Raw genomic sequence first — 16,934 nt, forward strand, 5'->3', positions numbered from 1 at the left:
TTCGAGACAGGGTTTCTCTGTGTAGCTTTGCGCCTTTTCCTGGAGCTCACTTGGTAGCCCAGGCTGGCCTCGAACTCACAGAGATCCGCCTGGCTCTGCCTCCCGAGTGCTGGGATTAAAGGCGTGCGCCACCACCGCCCGGCCCCTATACGTTTTTATATCAGTAACTTTTTGGAGGATTATGGAGTAAGCATATCTAAACTTGATAGTTATGAGAGATATAGTCTTTTTTGGGTTTGTGAGACAGGGTTTCTCACAACCTGCTTTGTGGACCAGGGTGGCCTAGAACTCACAGAGATCCACCTGCCTCTGGAGTGCTGGGATTAAAGGTGTGTGCCACCAAGCCCAGCAGAAAGATGTAGTCTTATCCTGTAGCATCTTAAAAAATTTTAGGTGCCACTTCAGAACTTTACAACTCTAAGTGATTTGTATTAATTTGAATGACAAGCCGGGGCGGTGGTGGCACACGCCTTTACTCCCAGCTCTCGGGAGGCAGAGCCAGGCGGATCTCTGTGAGTTGGAGGCCAGCCTGGTCTACAGAGAGAGATCCAGGAAAGGCGCCAAAGCGACACAGAGAAACCCTGTCTCAAAAAACAAAAACCATACAAATAAACAATTTGAATTACATAGTTCAAAGAACTTTAGAACATATTAACCTCAAAATTATGAGTACACAATAAGAGGCATCTGTTTTTTGGTTGAAGATTGTACATTTTGAAAGTTCCCAGTTAATTTCAAAGAGAAACATTTTGTGTCTGAACCATGTATCTGAGTTAAGGAAGCATGACTTCTCATGAAGACTGCAAAGAAGGGTTAGCACAAGGATTGAGTACAAACTGAACTTTGGCTTAGGAAGGAGCCATGACAAAATCCAATTGCTTAGCTCAGGAAGTATGGCTGTTAGAAGCTGTGGCTTTGTCACTACTTAAGAAAGCAAGCTACAGAAGGATTCCCCAAAGGGATTGGAAAGTATTGCATTGCAGGTATGTAGCATAAAATTTATTATGTGGTCTAGTTGGTCTCTAGTAGAAACTTTGAATTAAGGGCCTGGCTATGGTTCAGTGTCAGAGTGGTTGTCTGACATGCATGAGGCCGTGTTATTCCAGGGTACTTCAAACATAAATTGAAGGAGGAATAGTTAGAGAAGTCAGATTTTCTCACCAAAATTCTCCTGTTTCCCAGATGTGCATTGAGTGGTTATAAGAGGAAGTAGAAAAATAGGGCCACCTGCTGTATTTTTCTGTTGTATATCTATTTCTAGTTCTTCGCTTTCTTTTAGCAGGGTCTCACTGTATCCTAGCTTGTCTTGGAACTCACTACATAGCCCATACTGGCCTCATCTCAGAGTAATCCAACTCGATCTCTTGAATGTTGGGATTATAGCAGTGAGCCAGCAAACCTAGTCTATCATTTCCTTTTAAACAATTTCATTGTGCATGCTGTTTACTTTAAATATTGTCTTAACTTTGTGTGTGCTTTGTGGATTTAGTTGACTTAATATATAAATATATTAAAACTATTCTATTTGAACAATTTCTTGTCATAACTTTAAAAAGTCATTTAATTTTTTTAGTCTAACAGATAAGTAAGCATCTCCAGGATATATTATACATAGTGAAAGCTATAAAAATACTTTACTTTTTACTCTGAGTTTCCAATCCGAGAAAGTAGATATAGGCAATGCTATGTAGTATAGTGGCTGTTTGTTATTCTAGCCACAGTATGAAAGGAACAAACAGTCTGGTTCTTCTGCTTCAGTTAGAAAAGATTTCTGTTGTAGAGGTTAGTAGTAACGATTATCCCAGATAATGGGACATTCTGGCTAACACTGTAAGTTGTTGAAGAGACTGTATAATGGTGTAGTATCAGGATTAGGTATTAGTGGTGTTCACAGATCCCTTAACTTACTACTTACTTGTACTTTCAATCTTCATATAGACACTCCATTTAATATTTCCTAGACTCTTATCTTACTACCTAGTTATAAAAGCAGTTCTAATTTTTCTTTATTTTTTCCTATGATTAGAGTGGTTTTTACATTGTTGTTACTGACTGATTCTTACTATTTAGAAATTAAAAAAAAAAAAGAAAAAAAAGAATAAAAACCAAAACCAAGATTGGTGGAAAGAATTTTCAGTTCAGTATTAGACTACCTGAATGGAGGATTGACTGTTGTCTCTGGTGGGGTTTTTGTCTGTATGTGACTGTCAGCATTGTGGAGCAAGAGAGAAGAAATAGTGCTTTGAATCTTAAAGTATTTAAAAAAAAAGAAGGAATTGAGATTATAGTGTTTTTCTTAGGTATTTGAGAGAGTGCATAAATTATAGTGCACAAATAATATTGAGTGTAGTTTTTGGTTTAGAAATTGTATTCTTTTAATACTAATTTAAAGCAATAACTAAATAATATATTAACTCTCCCTCTACCTTCCTACTCCTTAAAAATCAATTTTTCTTTAGTTCTCAAGAGAATGTATTTGAGTTGAAAATAATTTTCAATTTCTTGTAGTTTTTTTCTTTTAAATTTTCTTATGTAGGGGGTCATCTGAGATTTGATAAAGTTTCTTTTAAAATGCTTGAAGTTTGAAAAAAAATCACTTAAAAATTTTGTGTGTGCATATATGTATGGGCATATGCACACATGTGAAGGTCAAAGGTACAGCTTGTAGGAGTTAGTTTTCTTCTGTCATGTGGGTTCCAGTGATGGAACTGAGTCTGGCTTGGGGACAAGCCTTTACCTGCTGATCTATCTTGTGGCCGTTAAATACTTTGAATTCTTGGATTTACTATAATGCATAGACCAGATGAATTAGGAAAAAACCTCATTGAGGTACTGATTACGATTTACATCACTAAGGCCACTACATCTAATGTTTTGTATTGTTTCTTTTCAAAGGGCATACATCACAAAAGGAAGCCATGGAAGTAAGCCTTGATATAACAGCGCTCAGCATTCTCCAACAGCCAGAGAAACTGCAATGGGAGATTGTGGCAAATGTGCTTGAGGACACTGTTAAGGATCTTGAAGAACTTGGGGCAAATCCTTGCTTAACAAACTCTAAGAGTGAAAAGACAAAGGAGAAGCACCAGGAACAACACAACATTCCCTTTCCATGTTTATTGGCTGGAGGTTTATTAACATATAAATCTCCCGCTACCTCACCCATTAGTAGTAATTCCCACAGGTCACTGGATGGTTTAAGTAGAACTCAGGGCGAAAGTATATCAGAACAAGGGTCAACTGACAATGAATCGTGCACAAATTCAGAACTGAATTCTCCTCTGGTAAGGAGGACTTTACCTGTTTTACTTCTTTATAGTATCAAAGAATCTGATGAGAAAGCAGGAAAAATCTTTTCACAGATGAACAATATTATGAGTAAAAGTTTGCACGATGACGGTTTTACGGTTCCACAGATTATTGAAATGGAGCTGGATAACCAGGAGCAGTTGTTGTTGCAGGATCCTCCTGTGACTTACATTCAGCAGTTTGCAGATGCAGCAGCCAGCCTCACCTCTCCAGATTCTGAGAAGTGGAACTCTGTGTTCCCCAAGCCTGGGACTTTGGTTCAGTGCTTGAGGCTACCAAAGTTTGCAGAGGAGGAGACTCTTTGTATAGACTCCATAACTCCTTGTGCTGATGGAATTCATTTGTTGGTAGGACTGCGGACATGCTCTGTTGAATCGTTGAGTGCAATAAATCAAGTTGAGGCCTTGAATAATTTAAATAAATTAAACTCTGCACTATGTAATAGACGGAAAGGTGAGCTGGAATCCAATCTTGCTGTAGTGAATGGTGCAAATATTAGTGTGATCCAACACGAGTCACCAGCAGATGTACCAACTCCTTTGATCATTCATCCGGAGCAGAGGAATATTAGTGGTGGATATTTAGTTCTTTACAAAATGAATTATACCACTCGAATAGTGACTTTAGAAGAGGAGCCAGTAAAAATCCAGCATATCAAAGATCCCCAGGACACAATTACCTCGCTCATTTTGCTTCCACCGGATATCCTGGATAATCGAGAGGATGACTGTGAAGAACCTGCTGAGGAAGTGCAGTCAACCTCAAAGAACGGGATTGAAAGAGAAAAGAAGTCTGACATTTCTACTCTTGGACACCTGGTGATTACCACTCAGGGAGGATATGTAAAAGTATTAGACCTTTCAAACTTCGAAATTTTGGCCAAAGTGGAGCCTCCCAAAAAGGAGGGCACTGAAGAACAGGATACATTTGTTTCTGTTATTTACTGCTCAGGCACAGACAGGCTGTGTGCGTGCACCAAAGGTGAGCTATTGGCTTGATTCTTCTCAAAATACCAGTGGTATTCATCTGTGTACATAACTAGTGTGAATTTTAGATCCATGTAAAGAGAGGATTCTTTCTTATAAATTATTTTTAAATAATGTAGTGGTCCATTTTCCTACTGTTTTTACTGACATTAAATTTTTTTAAAGATTTTTAAAACTTCTCTAGGCAAGAAATCTATTTGCAAGTAGCTTAGTAAGTCATCAAAAAGTATCTTTTCATCTGAATATAGAGATATACTTGGGACCATGAAACTTGAGGGTCATGAGTTCAAGGCCAGCCTGGATTGTGTAGCAAGAAAGAACTTTGCTTAACTTCAAGAAATAAGCATCCTGGTATTTTTGTGAATATCAACTGTGCATTGCCTACATTTGTGGACTGTGGGGGGAACCTGCCCCCACTTTTCCCCCAGGGTACTCTTGAGTAGAGAGAAGTGAGAAATATTTAGATAGGAATATAGAGGCGAGAGAGACAGAAACACAAGATAGCCTCGGGAGGGCCTGGATCCTTATCCACCGGCCCCTTCTGTCTCTTCCAAAGGTCTGTTTATAGAAATGCCAAGGGATGGGGCAGAAGACCTCCCCCTAGCACAGCCAAGTGCATACCCTTCCAAACATCTGGTAACCAAGCACGTGGTCAATCCATCCTCTTAGGCAGTCCTGCTGTGTAAAGCAAGCTCAGATCTCACTAGGAAACCTCTGTGGGCTCCCACAGCGGAACTAGTTTCTTGAGAAACTAGGATAAGACAGCCTGTGTGTTAGACTTGTCGATGTGACAATACACTTGATATAAGCTACTTAAAGGAGGAAGGACTTACTTGGTCACGTGGTACCAGAAATTTTAGTTTGTCACAGTCAGGAACGTATGACTGAGCAGGGAAACTTGTGTCAGGGCAGCTACAAAACAAGGTGTGTGTGTGAGAGAGAGAGATTATAGCTTGTGTTTCTTTTATTCCAAAGGGCCCCTTACATTCATGGCAGTCTCCCACCTCTATCCCTGTGTGCAAATGCCCTCATAGATTCAATTAGAGATGCCTTTTCCATCTTCTAGGCATCTCTTAATATTGCCAAGTTGATTAGCTGCCACAGTCTATTGTGGGGCTCATTATAATCAAATAATGTATGTGAAGTTTCTGGCACAGATTGCTTTTTGAAAAAAAAAAAACTTAGCAAGTAATCCTTAGATTTATAAAATGTTAAGATGTTTGGTCTTTTTTTTTTTTTTTTTTTTGGTGACTGAGACTTTTTTTTTTTTTAATTACATTTATTTTTTGTGTGTATGCATGTGGGTGTATGTGTGCCACAACACTCATGTGGAGGTCAGAGTACAACTTGCAGGAGTTGATTTCCTCCTTCCACCCTCAAGGAATCAAATTCATGCTTTCAGGGTTGGCAGCAAGTGTCTTTACCAACAGAGATATCTCTCTGGCCTAGGAAAATACTGTCTTTGTTTCCCATAATTAAGCTGTAATGTTTCTATAAGGGGAGAAAATTATGTATATATATATATGATAAAAGCTCTGCAGTCCATAACATACAGCAGTGTTGAATCTGAGCCTGGGTATTTCAAGTAAGGTTCTCTGGCATTGCATGGCATGATGTCATTCCAGAACAAAGTGCTTATATGTTCAGAACCAAGGTTACAGTGAAATCATGAGTTTGGTCTTTTATCATAATCTTTGGCTGCTAATAAATTAGTTTTGCAACATTTCAGGCCCTGTTGGACATTATGCAATATATCCCCATGTATTTGTTTGTGTAAACCAAATAACCGGGTACAACAGATTTTTGACAAGTATAGCTGACTTTTATGGCATAACAAATACTGTTTGCTATTGATAGGTTAGTTGGAATTGTAGAGCCACAAAATTCTTGAAGCCTAGATTATAACGAAGACTTGATGAATTTGGGAAAAGTGTCATTCATTCTCTGTGCTTTTGGTAGGCATTAACGTGAGTTTTTGGTTGAGTAGATTAACAGGGCTTAGCTAAAGAGGGTAGTAGCTAGTGTATTGATTGGTTCAGATTGCTACATCTAGTGAAATACCCAGTGGGGGAAAAAGTCTTCAAACTGTATTAAAGTCAAAGTAAGTTGATACAAAATATGAGCAGTTCAACATAACTTTAGAATGATTAAAAACTTTGAAGTACAGGTGAGACTTGAGAATAGCTCGTTGAAGTTCTAGAAGGTTCCAGGGAATTTTAACTTCCTGATCACGTGTCAGTTTGTTACTTTGCCAGTGATCATATCAAATTTATAACACTTACACTTTTTCATAGAGCCTGTTTTTGCAGATCAGTAAACTAATTAAAGGAGAGTTCAGTAACTTGTCTTAATCACAGAGCTAACAATGGCAGAGAGGATTCTAAGCTGGTCAGTTTGTTGTCTGAGTCTTTTAAACTGTGAACGCTGCCCTGTTAGAGTATAACAAAAGCTGAAGAATCTTAAAATGAATTTCCTGTAGTATTCAATATGAAAGAGCTCCGAAGTTTCCATCTTGCCATAAATCATCCAACATGGTGCTTGAGTGGACACATGCTTACTTGTAAGATACTAGCATTTGTAGAAATGTAGTAAGGGTTTAATTACTTCATTTATTTGATGAGATATAATTTAGTAAGACTAATATTTGAAAGTAGATTGGTATATTCTTAGAGTTAGGATAGCAGGGTTCCCAGGAAGCAATCTCTTGTGATAGTTGATTTTCCTGGCTGTTCTTGAAGTCTCTTCAATGCTGGGATTTCAGGGGTGCTAACAGAACCTACTACTGGAGAACTGAAACAAATATCTTTTCCCTATGTGTGAGTTTGTGTGAGTGCAGTCCTAAGGCTGTCTCTGCCTCCCTAGCACTGAAATTACAGGTGGCCACCGTACCCGTCTGATGTTACATAAGTTCTGGGCATCCAAACTCTAGTCCTGATGCTTGCTTGGCAAACTCTTTATTTACTTAGCCATTTCCTCAGCTCCTGGAATTAAAGTAGGCTGGCCTCTGCCTCCAAAGTGGTGTGGTTAAAGGCATGTGACATCAAGTCTAGCTTCTAAAATTTTTTATAAGTAAGTGATTCTAACATGAACAAAACCTAGAAGTTATACATTGTCATTGAATTACCACATAACATTTGATACATCTATATAATATTGAGTAATGTTTAAATCATGTTAAACATTTATTTCCTCATTCATCATTTCTTTGTGGGGAAAACTTTGAAGTCCTTTCTTCTGGCTCTTTGACATGTTCATATATGATGTTATGTGCAGCATAGTATGTAGCAGTTACCCAGAGCTGCTCGTTGCTGTATTAGTGTCCATTGATCAACAGTCTCACATTCCTCTCTTCCATGTCTCTGGCCTCTGTAACCACCATTCTGCTGTGAACTTACATGAGATCACCTTTTTTAGATTTTACATGAGTCACTTCATTGAGGTACTTTTCTGATTTATTTTGCTTAGCATAATGATCTCTAGTTCTATCCGTGTCATATCTATCTGTCTGTCTAACTAACTAACTAAGTAACTAACCAGCTAACTATTTTGAGACAGGGTTTCTCTGTGTAATAGCGCTGGCTTGTCCTAGAATTCACTCTGTAGACCAGGCTGGCCTCAAACTCACAGATGTCTCCTTGCCTCTGCTGGCATTAAAGACACGTGCTACCATTGCCTGGCTAAAATTTTTTTAATTTTTATTTTTATGTGCATTGGTGATTTGCTTATGTGTATGCTTGTGTAAGGGTGTCAGGGTCCCTGGAACTGTAGTCACAGACAGTTGTGAGTTGCTGCATGGGTCCTGGGAATTGAACCCTGGTCCTCTGAAAGAGCAGTCAGTGCTCTTGACCACTGAACCATTTCTTTAGGGGCGCCCCCCCCCCCCATGTCATTTTAAATGACAGGATTTCATTCTTTTTTATGGCTGAGTGGTATTACATTATGTACATGTGTCAGATTTTTTTTTCTTTCATTCATGAATTTAAGGGCACTTAGGTTGTTTCCATTTCTTGGCTGTTGTAAGTTCAGTGTTTCTGTGAATATAGGTATGAAATGTCTCTTTGACAAAATGATTTCCTTTGGTGGTTTGTTCAGTAGTAGAATTGCTGTAATATATTGTGCTTCTGTAATTAAAATTTTTTGAGAAACTTCCATCCTGGTTTTTTTTTTTTTTTTTTTTTGGTTTTTCGAGACAGGGTTTCTCTGTGTAGCTTTGCGCCTTTCCTGGAACTCACTTGGTAGCCCAGGCTGGCCTCAAACTCACAGAGATCCGCCTGGCTCTGCCTCCTGAGTGCTGGGATTAAAGGCGTGCACCACCACCACCGCCCGGCTAAATTGTTTGTTTGTTTGATTGATTTTTCAAGACAGGGTTCCTCTGTGTAGCAGTTCTAGCTGTTCTAGAACTTGCTTTGTAGACCAGGCTGGCTTGGAACTTATATAGATCGACCTGCCTCTGCCTCCCAAGTGCTGGGATTAAAGGCGTGTGCCACCACCGCCCAGCCTCATCCTGGTTTTTTTTCCCCTCTTACTCGTGTGTGTGTGTGTGTGTGTGTGTGTGTGTGTGTGTGTGTGTGTGTGTGTGTGTGTGTAAGCTCTCTCCTTCCACCATACTTGTTCCAAGGGTTAAACTCAGATTGTCAGGCTTGGCAGCAAGTACCTACCCACTGAACCATCTCACTGGCTCCCATACTGTTTTGTTTTTGTTTTTTTAAATAAATAAAATATTTGTATTTTATGAGTATTTTCATGCATGTGTGTCTGTGCAGTATATTCATGCAGTGCCTGAGGAGGCCAGAAGAAGGGCTCAAATCCCGTGTGGCCGGAGGGTTGTTAGCTGCCATGTAGGTGTTGGGACTCAAATCCAGGTCCTCTGGAAGAGCAGCCTGTGAGTGCTCTTAACTACTGAGCTGTCTCTTTTTTTGAGTGTGTGAAATTCCTTACATATTTTTGATACCACTTTTTTTGATCCTCTGATATCACTTTCTTGATATGTATGCATTCCACATTCTATTTGTTGGGTCTGTGTGCTGTTGAATGTTTTTGTTTTTTTTGTTTTTTTTGTTTTTGGTTTTTCGAGACAGGGTTTCTATGTGTAGCTTTGCGCCTTTTTCTGGAACTCACAGAGATCCGCCTGGCTCTGCCTCCCGAGTGCTGGGATTAAAGGCGTGCGCCACCACCGCCCAGCTGTTGAATGTTTTTTATTGGTTATTCATTTATTTATTTTTTAAAAGTTTTTGTGATAGGGTCTTTATATTATGTAGCTCTGGCTGTCCTAGAACTTCCAAAGTAGACCAGGTTGACCTTGAACTTGAGATCTACCTGCTTCTGGCTCCCGAGTGCTGGGTTAAAGGCGTGCACCATCATGCCTGGCAATGTTTCTTACTGTTATGTAGTTGCCTTTTAGTTTTATGAAATCCCATTTTTTTTATATTCCCATTCATTTGAGCAGTCAGCAGTCAGGTAAATTGTAAACTGAGGGCACACGTGTTTCTTTTCTTTTTTTTTTTCTCTTATAGTCATGAAAATCTTTCACCTTTCATCTGAGAGATGATTATATAATGTCCTGGGGTAGAGTTAGTTAAATTTGATTGGTGACTTTTGACCTTTTTTTACCTGGATATTTGTATTTAACTTTGGGAGTTTTTTTATTACTGTTTTTAAAATAAACTTCTTACCCTTTTCACAGTCTCAAGTTCCAGGACAGCTAAAACTACACAGAGAAACCCTGTTCCCCTCTCCCCCAGCTCAAACATTTTTAGTTTTTTTCATCTCTGTTAGAGGAGGGGAACATGTTGGTTTTAAGGATTTATTTTTATTATTTTGAATTATGTGTCTGGGAATTCTGGTGTTTTTAAAGGCCAGAGGTATCAGATCCCCTGGAGGTGTCGTTACAGGGAGTTGTGAGCTGACATAGATGCTGGGAATGTGACTCCAGCCCTGGGTTAGAGCTACAGTCACTCAAGCCCTTTGCATGGTACTCTTACAGCCATTGATTATTAACAGTTTGCATGTGAGTCTCTCAGTTTGTTGTTTGAGTTCATTGAACTGAGCAGATTTGTGGGATAATGTTTTCTGTCAAATTAGGGAAGTTTTCCCCACCTGTTTCTGCCTCTTGAGTGCTGGGATTAAAGGCATATGCCACCACAGCCAGCTCCTTTTCCCCTCTTATTCAGGAAGTGTGTGGTAGTCTTTCTTGGTCCATTGTAATTCATGGCTGGGCACTTAGTATTACAGAAGCTCAGTCTGGTTCCATCCTCCATAAGGATTGTTATTGCCTAGTGTATTTTGTAACTCAACTGACTCTGAAGTTTTTCTTTGCAGTGTGTTGTTACAGATGGCTGTCCTCATTTTCCCCTTGGTTTTTATTTTTAAGGCTTGTTTTTTTATGTTAATTTAAGTTTTTTACATGTGTGTAATGTATTTTGATTATAATCACAGCCTCCCATATTATCCTATCTTACCTTTTTCTCCTTTTCTTTGTACCCCTTTTTTTCCCAACAGGTCACACACACTCACACACATGCCTGCATGCATCCTCCCTCCTTCCTGACAGGTCACACACACATATACACACCCTCCCTCCTGACTTTAATTAGGGTCGCTTTGCTTGCAGGAGTGTGGGTGGGAGGAAGGCTTGTTTCTTACCTACTGTTTCTGTGTCAGCATACCTTAGTGTTCAGCCAGGTTGTTATGTCTCACAACCTTATGCAGTGTGGTCATGTCTGTGTTTCTCTGACTTTAGTTTCTAATGGGGTTCTTCAAGTCTCTTGCATTCAAGTAGAGGCTTAGGCTGGCTGTCTTGGGGCCATGTGTGAAGCATCTGAGTGGGTTATGTGGGGAGAGTTGACCCAATCCCTGGTGCTTCTCTCGCTCCTTGTTATTCTGGTAGACATCTGGTTTTTCAGTGCTTTGCTTGCTCCATACAGGATTGCAACCTTATGTAGAAAACCTTGTTGGCTTAGGAGGTGGCAGTGAATTGGCAGGTTTTCATGACTTACCTCACCTTGACTGTGGACTTTATAGCTTTATAGTCATGTATTTATATATATGGCAGGAACACTATATGATGATATATATATATATATATATATACACACATACATACATATGTATAGGCTATATATACATTTATGACATATATAGTCATAGCTTTTCTATTGGAAGTGTAACTATATAAACTCATGTTATAATGTACATTATTTGTAGTCATTGATTTTTTAGTCTCATATTTTCTGTTTACTGTTTCTTTTTATGTGATACATATGAAAACAAGAAATTTGATTTGCTTTTTAAAAATTTCATTGAGTGCATCAAAAGTTAAGAATATTCGTTCATTTTTATTTCATTGTGATTGCATCAAAAGTTAAAAATATTTGTTCATTTTCATTTCTTCTGGAATTAAGAGATTGGATTGTAGATCTTAATATGTATAGCTACTATATTAGTGTCCTCATCTGTAAGATGATCACAGGAATAAACCCTGTTTCAAAAGGCCTTTGGTAAAGTTTAGATTGATTAAAGATATCAAAGTATCATGTTATATAATGTAACAGGTATGAGAATAAATACCTTTAAAAAATGTGTATGAATGTTTTGCTTACATGTATGTCTTTGCATGTATTTGTGGCCTTGGAGGCCAGACAAAGGTGTAAGATCCCCTGGAACTGGAGTTGCAAATGGTTGTTAGCTTCCATGAAGGTAGTGGAAATTGAACCCAGGTCCTTAGCATAAAGAAAACCTTTTAACCACTGGACCATTTCTGTAGACCTGAGATAAATATCTCTGTTATTTTCTCTACTAAATTGGTTGTAGTTCATTTCAACTAAATTTCCAAATTCTTTGACACAGATAACTGCTATAGTGTTCTTTGTGTCAGGTAGTATTAAAATAAGTTGTGAATTTTAAATTAATACTGCATTTAATTTTTAAACTATTTTCCATGTATTTGTTGATGAAATTTTACTATACTCTAGGTGGTGAACTTCATTTTCTCCAAATTGGAGGAACCTGTGATGATATTGATGAAGCTGATATTCTGGTAGATGGATCCCTTTCTAAAGGAATAGAACCATCTCTAGAAGGTTCCAGACCTTTATCAAATCCTTCAAGTCCTGGTATTTCAGGTAAGACACTATATTTTTATAGTAATTCTTTCCTTCCTTCCTTCCTTCCTTCCTTCCTTCCTTCCTTCCTTCCTTCCTTCCTTCCTTCCTTCCTTCCTTCCTTCCTGTATGTCTTGATTGCCCTGTTTAGAAAGACATTCTTTGACCAGGCTTATTATTATACATTATTTATCATTACATTTCTGGTAGTTGAAAAATGTTACAAACTTATTAAAGAAAGAAATTATTTTCATAGGCTTATCGGTATTAGTGAGGTCTGCCTAAGAAGTAAAAACATATTACTCTTAAGTTTTTTTTTTTTTTTTTTTTTTTTTTTTTTGGTTTTTTGAGACAAGGTTTCTCTGTGTAGCTTTGCGCCTTTCCTGGAACTCGCACTTTGGAGACCAGGCTGGCCTCGAACTCACAGAGATCCGCCTGCCTCTGCCTCCCAAGTGCTGGGATTAAAGGCGTGCGCCATCACCGCCCGGCTTAAGTTTTTAAGAATCACATTTTATTTAATTATTCATTTATTTTGTGTGTATGTGTGTGTGCATGTGTGTGCGTGTGCGCGCGCGCGCGCGCTGTGTGTGTGTGTGTGTGTGTATGTGTATGTATGCATGCCACAACACTTGTGTGGAAGTCAGAGGAAAGCGTGTAGTAGGTCCTCTCTACCATAGAGCCCCAGGGACTGAATCCAGGTTGTTAGGTTTGGCCGTAGGCACTGTTACTCGCTGGGCCATCTTGCCTGCCCCTTTACCTCAGTCTATAGCTTTTAGTTTTAATTAGGGAGTACAGCATGAAAGAGTGGGACATTGGGCCTGGAGAGAATGCTCAGCATTTAAGAGCACTGGCTGCTCTTCCAGAGGACTGGAGTTCACTAGTCAGCACTGATGTCAACAGTTTACAGTTGTCTGTAATTCCACCTCCAGTAGCTCTGATGCCTCTGGTTTCCAAGGGCACCTCCTGTACTCACATGTACAAACTCATATAAAGACATGCATACATACACATCATTTATAAGATACCAAATTAAAGTAAGGAGGAACTTTAAGTAAGTGTAGAATCAATGGAGTGGGTAATAGTCTTAATATTATATGTAATTGAATAGCTAAGTGACAGTCTTACTGTAGAGGTATATTAACATTGTCATTGTCCTATCTTGAATCCATGGATAGTGCCTCCATGCCCAGGTAAACTTCATGATTTCTTTTAAAAATATTTTTTCTTTTTCTTTTTTAAAATAATTTATTTTTATGTGCACTGGTGTGAAGGTGTCAGATCCCCTGGAACTGGAGTTATGGACAGTTATGAGCTGCCATGTAGGTGCTGGGAATTGAACCTGGGTCCTCCAGAAGAGCAGGCAGTACTCTTAACCACTGAGCCACCTCTCCAGCCCTCTAAAAATGTTTTTTTTTGAGATTTCTTTATTTTATGTGTATGGATGTATTACTTGCATCTATGTTTGTGCATCAGCACCACATGTATACCTGGTGCTGTGGATCCAGAAGAGGGCATTAGATCCCCTGTACCTGGAATTATAGACACTTGTTGCTCCCATATGGATGCTCTGCTTGAGAAGGCAGCAATTTCCAGCCCCGACTAAGTGATTTATTAAGTATATAATTGATTCATGGTCTTGACATGTTGTATTAAGTTCTCTTTGCCTTTTTCTGTTACATTTTATCCAGTCGTGGTTTATCCTCCTCCTCCCCACTGCTGTGGATCAAAGCTAGTTCTTTATGTGTGGCAAAGAAGTCCTCCCTGGCTGAGCTGTGTCCGCTTCCCTGTACTAAGTTAGTCCTTCTGTGCTTCTGTAACTCTTAGTATACACCACAGTTTATTTTCCTAACCTAGTCTTTAAAAGAAATTTAAGCCGAGTTTGGTGGCACATGTATTTAATCCCAATATTCAGGAGGCAGAGGCATAGGCCTGTTGATCTTTATGAGTTCTAGGCCAACCAAGGGGATATAGTGAGATCTTGTCAAAGGGGGATGGGGGCTGTAGAGTTGGGTCTGTGGTTAAGAGTACTAATCAATTGCTCATGCAGCCAACCTGGGTTTGATTTCCAACACCTACACGGTGACTCACAACTACCCATAACTCCAGTTCCAGAGGATCTGACACCTTTTGACCAGGCACATAAATGGTGTTCATACATACATGCAAGCAAACATTCATACACATAAATATTTGATAAGTAAAATTTCAATAAAACATTTAATAAAAATATTTTAAAAAGCAATAAAAGAAACTTAAGACCAGGTGGTGGTAGCGGACACCTTATCCCAGTACTCAGGTGGCAGGGGCAGGCGGATCTCTGAGTTCTAGGCCATCGTGGTCCACAGAATGAGTTCCAGGAGTTACACAGAGAAACCCTGTCTGGGGGTGGGAGGGAAAAGCTTAAGACATTTTCAGTGAAAAATGTGTTTAAGAGTTAGATGTGGTGGTGCACAGATCTAACACCTACACTTGGAAGTCTGAGACTTGGAGTACTGTGATTTTTGAGGCCAATTTTGTCTACATGGTGAAACTTCAGTTTAGTTCCTCACTCCTTAACCTCCCCATAAAAAATGTTACACGCATTCTAAATAGGAGTAATATCTGAAGTTGGTATATGTTCTTTATGTTTCCTAACAGTTTGACATTCTGATGTTTTTCTCTTATACAAAAAGTAAACTCTTGGTGTCTACTAGTTAATGTAGTTAACTTTAAGAACTAGTAGCATAGATTGTGGTAAGTTTCACTTATTTATTTAATACTGCTATGTCTAGAAGACAACTCTCACAGAAGAGAAGGGATAGTTTAATCTTTATGTTTGTGAATGTTTATTGCTATCAGAATAGGCTTTGGCTGTTTTAAAATTTTTAATTGATTATGAAAGGGCATTTATTATGTAATTGCTGGAACCTTGTATTTGCTTTGTAAATAGCATGTTATAAAAGCGAATTGCTGATCCAAGTGTGGTAGTTTGCGTTTTGATACCATATTTGCCCGTTTCTAACAGATTGAGTTTGGGCATACTAACTGAGCTGTCTCATGGCCAGTGTAATTAGTGTGGAGTAGAGATTCCTTAGCCTGCTTTATTGGCTTTTATATATTTGGCATGTTGTATTTTGAATAGACAAAAAACATGAATTAAAATAACATCTTTTCTTTTTCTTTTTAAATCTGTTTCAAATATTGTATTCACTACTGTTAAGGAGTTGATTTATTGGTGGACCAGCCTTTCACACTTGAAATCTTGACGTCTCTAGTAGAGCTAACTCGATTTGAGACACTGACTCCACGATTTTCAGCTACTGTTCCTCCATGTTGGGTAGAAGTTCAGCAAGAACAGCAGCAAAGACGGCACCCTCAGCATCTGCATCAGCAGCACCATGGAGATGCTGCTCAGCACACCCGCACTTGGAAATTGCAGACTGACAGGTACTGGGCTTCTCCAAGGAGCTTCACCTTAGACATCTATTGTAACATGGAGTTCCCAGCTATGTTACTAATTCTCTTAATATTTAGTATTAATAACTTTTCTCCCTTGCGTTTGTCATTTGATTTTGGATATTTCTGTACTGTTTCATGTTATAGGATAATAAAATGAGAGAATCTACTGTTTGTTATTTGATTACTTAGCCCACAGATTTCTTTAGCAAATATTTAAATACTTGTTTGCAAAAACAGGCACTGTTGTGGACACTAGTACTATGATTCTTATGAAAGTTGTATTTTAGTTGGCTTCAGACAGTGAACAGATATATCCTATGCTATAGTTATAGTTCAAAGATGGCCATGATCAGACTAGCGTAGGGGTGGGGAAGGGGAAAAGACACATGAATGAACATTCAAGTACATGGGCAAGAGAGAGCACCTTAGAAAGCCCTGAGTAGAGACACTGATTCAGGGGCAGTGCAAGTATAAAGCCCTGACATAGTGTGTCTGGAGGTAGTGAGAAGAATAGTTGGAGTCTGGATATGATTTAAAGGTATAGGGGATAGAATTTTGTGATATATTTACCTCTACTGTGAGAGGAGACTTCGTAGCAGTACAGTGTTGTTGGTTGTTTTTGCTCTTTACTCATTTGGGGACCCATTGCTCTTGGGGGGCCACCACCCAGCTCCCAAATAAATCACACACGGAGGCTTATTCTTAATTATGAATGCCCAGCCTTAGCTTGGCTTATTTCTAACCATCTTTCCGTAACTTACATTTTCCTGTCTACCTTTTGCCTCTGGGCTTTTTCCTTTTTTTCCTTCTGTATATTTTACTTTCACTCTCACTCCATGGCTGGCTGGGTGGCTGGCCCCTTCTTTTCTTGCTGCTTGATCTCTCTTGCTTTTCCTTTTCTCTCCCAGATATCTCCTTCTATTTATTCTCTCTTTCTGACAGCCCTGCCTATTGTTTCTCCTGCCTTGCTATTGGCCATTCAGCTCTTTATTATACCACCAGGTGTTTTAGACAGGCACAGTAACATAGCTTCATAGAGCTAAACAAATGCAGCATAAAGAAATGCAACACATTTCTGCATCATTAAACAAATGTTCCACAT

At 38.9% G+C, this 16,934-nt stretch overlaps 1 protein-coding gene across 1 annotated transcript in view; it reads left to right on the plus strand.

The window, feature by feature from the left end:
* Birc6 (baculoviral IAP repeat containing 6) overlaps nucleotides 1–16,934 on the plus strand; it is a 205,629-nt gene that overhangs the window by 40,499 nt on the left and 148,196 nt on the right. Inside the window, 3 exon segments of the mRNA XM_052746262.1 lie at nucleotides 2,896–4,290; nucleotides 12,266–12,415; nucleotides 15,595–15,820. Coding sequence (XP_052602222.1) covers nucleotides 2,896–4,290; nucleotides 12,266–12,415; nucleotides 15,595–15,820 — 1,771 coding nt within the window.

Source organism: Peromyscus californicus, unplaced genomic scaffold (genome assembly GCF_007827085.1).
Source record: "Peromyscus californicus insignis strain IS unplaced genomic scaffold, ASM782708v3 Scaffold_1__1_contigs__length_55948999, whole genome shotgun sequence".
NCBI lineage: Eukaryota > Metazoa > Chordata > Mammalia > Rodentia > Cricetidae > Peromyscus > Peromyscus californicus.